Here is an 8,633-nt window from a genome sequence, read left to right as displayed (position 1 = left end):
ATTCCTAAGATTCTATCCTTTCTACAAGAAGGTTTGGAGAAAGGATTATCTGCAAGTTCTCTGAAGGGACAGATCTCTGCGTTATCTGTTTTACTTCACAAAAGGCTGGCAGCTGTGCCAGACGTTCAAGCGTTTGTTCAGGCTCTGGTTAGAATCAAGCCTGTTTACAGACCTTTGACTCCTCCCTGGAGTCTTAATCTAGTTCTTTCAGTTCTTCAAGGGGTTCCGTTTGAACCCTTACATTCCGTAGATATTAAGTTATTATCTTGGAAAGTTTTGTTTTTGGTTGCAATTTCTTCTGCTAGAAGAGTTTCTGAGTTATCTGCTCTGCAGTGTTCTCCGCCCTATCTGGTGTTCCATGCAGATAAGGTGGTTTTGCGTACTAAGCCTGGTTTTCTTCCGAAAGTTGTTTCCAACAAGAATATTAACCAGGAGATAGTTGTACCTTCTTTGTGTCCGAATCCAGTTTCAAAGAAGGAACGTTTGTTGCACAATTTGGACGTAGTCCGTGCTCTAAAATTCTATTTAGAGGCCACTAAAGATTTCAGACAAACATCTTCTTTGTTTGTTGTTTATTCTGGTAAAAGGAGAGGTCAAAAAGCAACTTCTACCTCTCTTTCTTTTTGGCTTAAAAGCATTATCCAATTGGCTTATGAGACTGCCGGACGGCAGCCTCCTGAAAGAATCAAAGCTCATTCCACTAGGGCTGTGGCTTCCACATGGGCCTTCAAGAACGAGGCTTCTGTTGACCAGATATGTAAGGCAGCGACTTGGTCTTCACTGCACACTTTTGCCAAATTTTACAAATTTGATACTTTTGCTTCTTCAGAGGCTATTTTTGGGAGAAAGGTTTTGCAAGCCGTGGTGCCTTCCATTTAGGTGACCTGATTTGCTCCCTCCCTTCATCCGTGTCCTAAAGCTTTGGTATTGGTTCCCACAAGTAAGGATGACGCCGTGGACCGGACACACCTATGTTGGAGAAAACAGAATTTATGCTTACCTGATAAATTACTTTCTCCAACGGTGTGTCCGGTCCACGGCCCGCCCTGGTTTTTTTAATCAGGTCTGATGAATTATTTTCTCTAACTACAGTCACCACGGTATCATATGGTTTCTCCTATGCATATTTCCTCCTGTACGTCGGTCGAATGACTGGGGTAGGCGGAGCCTAGGAGGGATCATGTGACCAGCTTTGCTGGGCTCTTTGCCATTTCCTGTTGGGGAAGAGAATATCCCACAAGTAAGGATGACGCCGTGGACCGGACACACCGTTGGAGAAAGTAATTTATCAGGTAAGCATAAATTCTGTTTTACTTCTATTATTTATTTTGCTTCATTTTTTAGATATCCTTATTTGAAGAAAAAGCAATGCACATGGGTGAGCCAATCACATGAGGCTTCTATGTGCAGCAACCAATCAGCAGTTACCGAGCATATCTAGATATGCTTTTCAGCAAAGAATATCAAGAGAATAAAACAAATTAGATAATAAAAGTAAATTAGAAAGATGTTTAAAATTGCATTCTCTTTCTAAATCATGAAAGAAAAAATGTGGGTTTCATGTCCCTTTAAAACCATTCTTGCTAAACTGCTGCTCTATGGTGTTCTAGACGCTCCTGAGCCTACCTACCTGCTTTCAACAAAGGGTAGCAAGAGAACAAAGTTAATTTAATAATAGAATAAAAATTGGAAAGTTTAAAAAAGAAATTTACACAGTGAATAATGAAATAAAAATTTGTTTTTCATATCTCTTTAAATACAAGAAACAAATATGTCTCCTTTTTTCGTAATTGCCAATTTCTTGTCTTTAATTTTCAGGCTTGACAAAAGTTGTACTTAGAAGAAGAAAAAAAAGTTCCTGCACACCTCAACACAATGAGCACTGATCAAACGCTGCTGGAAGACCAGCAAACTAGTGCAGGAGGAGGCCCAGTCGTTTCTGATGATGGAGCCACAGAGAACGCCACATATTCGCTGGTATCAGATGTAAATAAAAACAAGGTTGATGGAGAAAAGAGGGGGATATTGATAAGTGGAGAAGGAATGACTCGAGGTGTAGACGACCAGGATAGCCTTAATAACAACGAAAACTGCAATCTCATGTGTGGCCAGCTCAGTTGCAAGGCGGGCTGTGGGGACCATGATCGCACAGTGGGGGAAAGTCTAGCCGAGGCTGCCCTCTCAAGCAGAGAGATAGCCATCGCTAAAGAAAAACGGCTTAGCAGCAGGCGGAGTAACCGAAATAAAAAGAACTGTAATGAAAAAGCAAGCGGTGAGTTGCATTTTTATCTTTTTAAATGGACAATTTTTGTCTTTGGTTTTTGTTTACTCAGATATTTTTTGTTTCTGCTTGATAAGTGCGCTGCAGTCTGAAAATAAAGCGTTGAGATATTTATCAGCAAGTGAATAGGGAGGCCCGGGGATTGGAGTAGAAAAATTCGGGAAATAGAGCATACAATGTAGCCACCAATCAGCATGTGCTACCTAGGTGCTGAACCAAAAATGGGCCGTCTTCCAAGCTTAGAGTCCTGTTTTTCAAATAAAGATAGCAAGAGAACAAAGACAATAATGGGAGTAAATTAGAAAGTAAATTAGAAAGTGGCTTAAAGGGACACTGTAAGCAAAATTTAATGATGCTTGTTACGAACTAACTACCCAAAATAAGCATGTTCTCAATAGGATCTCATTATGAGATTTTTACCATATCGCCATAATCTTCTTTAATAAATTATTTTCCAAACCCACTCCGTGGGTATACTTTGCTCGTCTCCAATCCTGGCTGTCAACTGCAGTTGGAATATGGCGCCTAAAATTCTCTCTGCGCATGCGCAAGATTGCACATCGTCACCGCAAATGTCACTCCACTAAAGACTGCCTGGAACATAGAAGACATGCTCTATTGATCGTACATCATAAGATCCAGCAGTGCTTTGAAGATCAGGTTGTGCAGGCTAATAGTGTTTCTATTGTACATAGAAAGCCTGGAGAACCAATTGAATAGATTTTGGTCTAAAAAGCGCAAGGTGATTCCAATCTAGCTAAGGGCAATTTCGGCTTCAATAGTTGATAATGCGCATGCGAATGAGAACTATTTAATCTGATAATGATATGCAAAAACACCAAATATGATTGGTTATAGTTTTAAAACAGGTAGTGCCGAAAATTGGGGGCTGGATATTATGATGTAATCATCCAAAAATAAAGATGCTTTTTTTAACGTTATGCGGCTTGGTTTTTCAACATTTGTAGGTCAGTAAGTTTTACTTCATACATCTTACTTATTACATGTGGTTTTTTATACTAAATTTAGTAAAAGTTAGTATTCCTTTAAAATTGCATGAACTATCTGAATCATGAAAGAAAAAAAAATTGGATTTCATATCCCTTTAATTCTGACTTTCTCCTCTCTTTAGCAGATTAGCAAAAACATGAATTGTTTTTTCTATATAGCTGTTGATCTCTGAAAAAGACATGCAAAATGCACCTTCCGTTCATGTGTGGGCAGAGAGCAGTACTCTCAGGCTGTCAATTAAATTACACTTAGTCTACTTAACTACATATTGGTTGCACTGTTATTAATTGGGACATCTGTCTATCATGTCCCCTAACGATTTCATGATTGGGTTGAGTTATGGCTGCATTAGCTGTGATATTAAATGAATATCTACAATTTTTTTTTGTAATCTTTAACCCCTTAATGACCGCAGCACTTTTCCATTTTCTGTCCGTTTGGGACCAAGGCTATTTTTACATTTTTGCGGTGTTTGTGTTTAGCTGTAATTTTCCTCTTACTCATTTACTGTACCCACACATATTATATACCGTTTTTCTCGCCATTAAATTGACGTTCAAAAGATACCATTATTTTCATTACATCTTATAATTTACTATAAAAAACATTATAAAATATGAAGAAAACATGGAAATAAACACACTTTTTCTAACTTTGACCCCCAAAATCTGTTACACATCTACAACCACCAAAAAACACCCATGCTAAATAGTTTCTAAATTTTGTCCTGAGTTTAGAAATACCCAATGTTTACATCTTCTTTGCTTTTTTTGCAAGTTATAGGGCCATAAATACAAGTAGCACTTTGCTATTTCCAAACCACTTTTTTTCAAAATTAGCGCTAGTTACATTGGGACACTAATATCTTTCAGGAATCCCTGAATATCCCTTGACATGTATATATTTTTTTTTCAAAGACATCCCAAAGTATTGATCTAGGCCCATTTTGGTATATTTCATTCCACTATTTCACCGCCAAATGCGATCAAATAAAATTTTTTTTCACTTTCTTCTGTTAAGTGTGATCAGTCCACGGGTCATCATTACTTCTGGGATATTACTCCTCCCCAACAGGAAGTGCAAGAGGATTCACCCAGCAGAGCTGCATATAGCTCCTCCCCTCTACGTCACTCCCAGTCATTCTCTTGCACCCAACGACTAGATAGGATGTGTGAGAGGACTATGGTGATTATACTTAGTTTTATATCTTCAATCAAAAGTTTGTTATTTTAAAATAGCACCGGAGTGTGTTATTATCTCTCTGGCAGAGTTTGAAGAAGAATCTACCAGAGTTTTTGTTATGATTTTAGCCGGAGTAGTTAAGATCATATTGCTGTTTCTCGGCCATCTGAGGAGAGGTAAACTTCAGATCAGGGGACAGCGGGCAGATGAATCTGCATAGAGGTATGTAGCAGTTTTTATTTTCTGACAATGGAATTGATGAGAAAATCCTGCCATACCGATATAATGTCATGTATGTATACTTTACACTTCAGTATTCTGGGGAATGGTACTTCACTAGAATTACACTGTATGAAATACATAAAGCTGTTTAATAACTAGAGATTATGTTTAACGTTTTTGCTGGAATGTAAAATCGTTTTCATTTGCTGAGGTACTGAGTGAATAAATGTTTGGGCACTATTTTTCCACTTGGCAGTTGCTTAATCTGTTTTCTGACAGTTTCTGTTCTCCCTCACTGCTGTGTGTGAGGGGGAGGGGCCGTTTTTTGGCGCTTTTACTACGCATCAAATATTTCAGTCAGCAACTCATTGTATTCCCTGCATGATCCGGTTCATCTCTACAGAGCTCAGGGGTCTTCAAAACTTATTTTGAGGGAGGTAATTTCTCTCAGCAGAGCTGTGAGAATTATAGTTTGACTGAGATAAAAAACGTTTATTCTGTAATTTGTTTCCTGCTTTCAGAATTTGTTATCTTTGCTAATGGGATTAAACCTTTGCTAAAGTTGTGTTGTTTACAAGGATTGAGGCTATAACTGTTTCAATTTATTAATTTTCAACTGTCATAAATCTTCTGTGCTTCTTAAAGGCACAGTACGTTTTAATATTATTCTAATTGAATTGTATTTCCAAGTTGCAAGTTTATTTGCTAGTGTGTTAAACATGTCTGATTCAGAGGATGATACCTGTGTCATTTGTTGCAATGCCAAAGTGGAGCCCAATAGAAATTTATGTACTAACTGTATTGATGCTACTTTAAATAAAAGTCAATCTGTACAAATTGAACAAATTTCACCAAACAACGAGGGGAGAGTTATGCCGACTAACTCGCCTCACGTGTCAGTACCTACATCTCCCGCTCAGAGGGAGGTGCGTGATATTGTAGCGCCGAGTACATCTGGGCGGCCATTACAAATCACATTACAGGATATGGCTACTGTTATGACTGAGGTTTTGGCTAAATTACCAGAACTAAGAGGTAAGCGTGATCACTCTGGGGTGAGAACAGAGTGCGCTGATAATATTAGGGCCATGTCAGAAACTGCGTCACAGGTGGCAGAACATGAGGACGGAGAACTTCATTCTGTGGGTGACGGTTCTGATCCAAACAGACTGGATTCAGATATTTCAAATTTTAAATTTAAACTGGAAAACCTCCGTGTATTACTAGGGGAGGTGTTAGCGGCTCTGAATGATTGTAACACAGTTGCAATACCAGAGAAAATGTGTAGGTTGGATAAATATTTTGCGGTACCGACGAGTACTGAGGTTTTTCCTATACCTAAGAGACTTACTGAAATTGTTACTAAGGAGTGGGATAGACCCGGTGTGCCGTTCTCACCCCCTCCGATATTTAGAAATTTTTTTCCAATAGACGCCACCACAAGGGACTTATGGCAAACGGTCCCTAAGGTGGAGGGAGCAGTTTCTACCTTAGCTAAGCGTACCACTATCCCGGTGGAGGATAGCTGTGCTTTTTCAGATCCAATGGATAAAAAGTTAGAGGGTTACCTTAAGAAAATGTTTGTTCAACAAGGTTTTATATTGCAACCCCTTGCATGCATTGCGCCGATCACGGCTGCAGCGGCATTCTGGATTGAGTCTCTGGAAGAGAACATTGGTTCAGCTACTCTGGACGACATTACGGACAGGCTTAGAGTCCTTAAACTAGCTAATTCTTTCATTTCGGAGGCCGTAGTACATCTTACTAAACTTACGGCGAAAAATTCAGGATTCGCCATTCAGGCACGCAGGGCGCTGTGGCTAAAATCCTGGTCAGCTGATGTTACTTCTAAGTCTAAATTGCTTAATATACCTTTCAAAGGGCAGACCTTATTCGGGCCCGGGTTGAAAGAGATTATCGCTGACATTACAGGAGGTAAAGGCCATGCCCTGCCTCAGGCCAAAGCCAAGACTAGACAGTCTAATTTTCGTTCCTTTCGTAATTTCAAAGCAGGAGCAGCATCAACTTCCTCTGCACCAAAACAGGAAGGAGCTGTTGCTCGCTACAGACAAGGCTGGAAACCTAACCAGTCCTGGAACAAGGGCAAGCAGACTAGGAAACCTGCTGCTGCCCCTAAAACAGCATGAATTGAGGGCCCCCGATCCGGGATCGGATCTAGTGGGGGGCAGACTTTCTCTCTTCGCCCAGGCTTGGGCAAGAGATGTTCAGGATCCCTGGGCGCTAGAGATAATATCTCAGGGATACCTACTGGACTTCAAATACTCTCCTCCAAGAGAGAGATTTCATCTGTCAAGATTGTCAACAATCCAGACAAAGAAAGAGGCGTTTCTACGCTGCGTACAAGAGCTCTTGTTAATGGGAGTAATCCATCCAGTTCCACGATCGGAACAGGGACAGGGGTTTTACTCAAATCTGTTTGTGGTTCCCAAAAAAGAGGGAACTTTCAGACCAATCCTGGACTTAAAGATCCTAAACAAATTCCTAAGAGTTCCATCGTTCAAGATGGAGACTATTCGGACAATTTTACCTATGATCCAAGAGGGTCAGTACATGACCACTGTAGATTTAAAAGATGCTTACCTTCACATACCGATTCACAAAGATCATTATCGGTACCTAAGGTTTGCCTTCCTAGACAGGCATTACCAGTTTGTGGCTCTTCCATTCGGATTGGCTACAGCTCCAAGAATCTTCACAAAGGTTCTGGGTGCTCTTCTGGCGGTACTAAGACCGCGGGGAATCTCGGTAGCTCCTTACCTAGACGACATTCTGATACAAGCTTCAAGCTTCCAAACTGCCAAGTCTCATACAGAGTTAGTGCTGGCATTTCTAAGGTCACATGGATGGAAGGTGAACGAAAAGAAAAGTTCACTCGTTCCACTCACAAGAGTTCCCTTCCTGGGGACTCTTATAGATTCTGTAGAAATGAAGATTTACCTGACAGAGGACAGGCTAACAAGACTTCAAAGTGCTTGCCGCACCCTTCATTCCATTCAACACCCGTCAGTGGCTCAATGCATGGAGGTAATCGGCTTAATGGTAGCGGCAATGGACATAGTACCCTTTGCACGCTTACACCTCAGACCACTGCAACTGTGCATGCTAAGTCAGTGGAATGGGGATTACTCAGACTTATCCCCTTCTCTGAATCTGGATCAAGAGACCAGAAATTCTCTTCTATGGTGGCTTTCTCGGCCACATCTGTTCAGGGGGATGCCATTCAGCAGACCAGACTGGACAATTGTAACAACAGACGCCAGCCTTCTAGGTTGGGGTGCCGTCTGGAATTCTCTGAAGGCTCAGGGACAATGGAGTCAGGAGGAGAGTCTCCTGCCAATAAACATTCTGGAATTGAGAGCAGTTCTCAATGCCCTCCTGGCTTGGCCCCAGTTGACAACTCGGGGGTTCATCAGGTTTCAGTCGGACAACATCACGACTGTAGCTTACATCAACCATCAGGGAGGGACAAGAAGCTCCCTAGCTATGATGGAAGTATCAAAGATAATTCGCTGGGCAGAGTCTCACTCTTGCCACCTGTCAGCAATCCACATCCCGGGAGTGGAGAACTGGGAGGCGGATTTCTTAAGTCGTCAGACTTTTCATCCGGGGGAGTGGGAACTTCATCCGGAGGTCTTTGCCCAAATACTTCGACGTTTGGGCCAACCAGAGATAGATCTCATGGCGTCTCGACAGAACGCCAAGCTTCCTCGTTACGGGTCCAGATCCAGGGATCCAGGAGCAGTCCTGATAGATGCTCTGACAGCACCTTGGGACTTCAGGATGGCTTACGTGTTTCCACCCTTCCCGTTGCTTCCTCGATTGATTGCCAGAATCAAACAAGAGAGAGCATCAGTGATTCTAATAGCACCTGCGTGGCCACGCAGGACTTGGTATGCAGTCCTGGTGGACATGTCAT

The 8,633-nt window shown here is 41.4% G+C and overlaps 1 protein-coding gene across 2 annotated transcripts in view; it reads left to right on the top strand.

Moving 5' to 3' along the window:
* CNST (consortin, connexin sorting protein) overlaps window positions 1-8,633 on the top strand; it is a 405,923-nt gene that overhangs the window by 101,981 nt on the left and 295,309 nt on the right. For both annotated transcript variants that reach the window (XM_053711046.1, XM_053711045.1), the window contains exon 3: window positions 1,819-2,272. In XM_053711046.1, coding sequence (XP_053567021.1) covers window positions 1,876-2,272 — 397 coding nt within the window. In that variant the 5' untranslated portion in view covers window positions 1,819-1,875. The remainder of the gene's footprint in view (window positions 1-1,818; window positions 2,273-8,633) is intronic.

The sequence above is a fragment of the Bombina bombina genome, chromosome 4, assembly GCF_027579735.1.
Source record: "Bombina bombina isolate aBomBom1 chromosome 4, aBomBom1.pri, whole genome shotgun sequence".
Lineage (NCBI taxonomy): Eukaryota > Metazoa > Chordata > Amphibia > Anura > Bombinatoridae > Bombina > Bombina bombina.
This window is presented reverse-complemented; position numbering and strand designations above follow the sequence as displayed.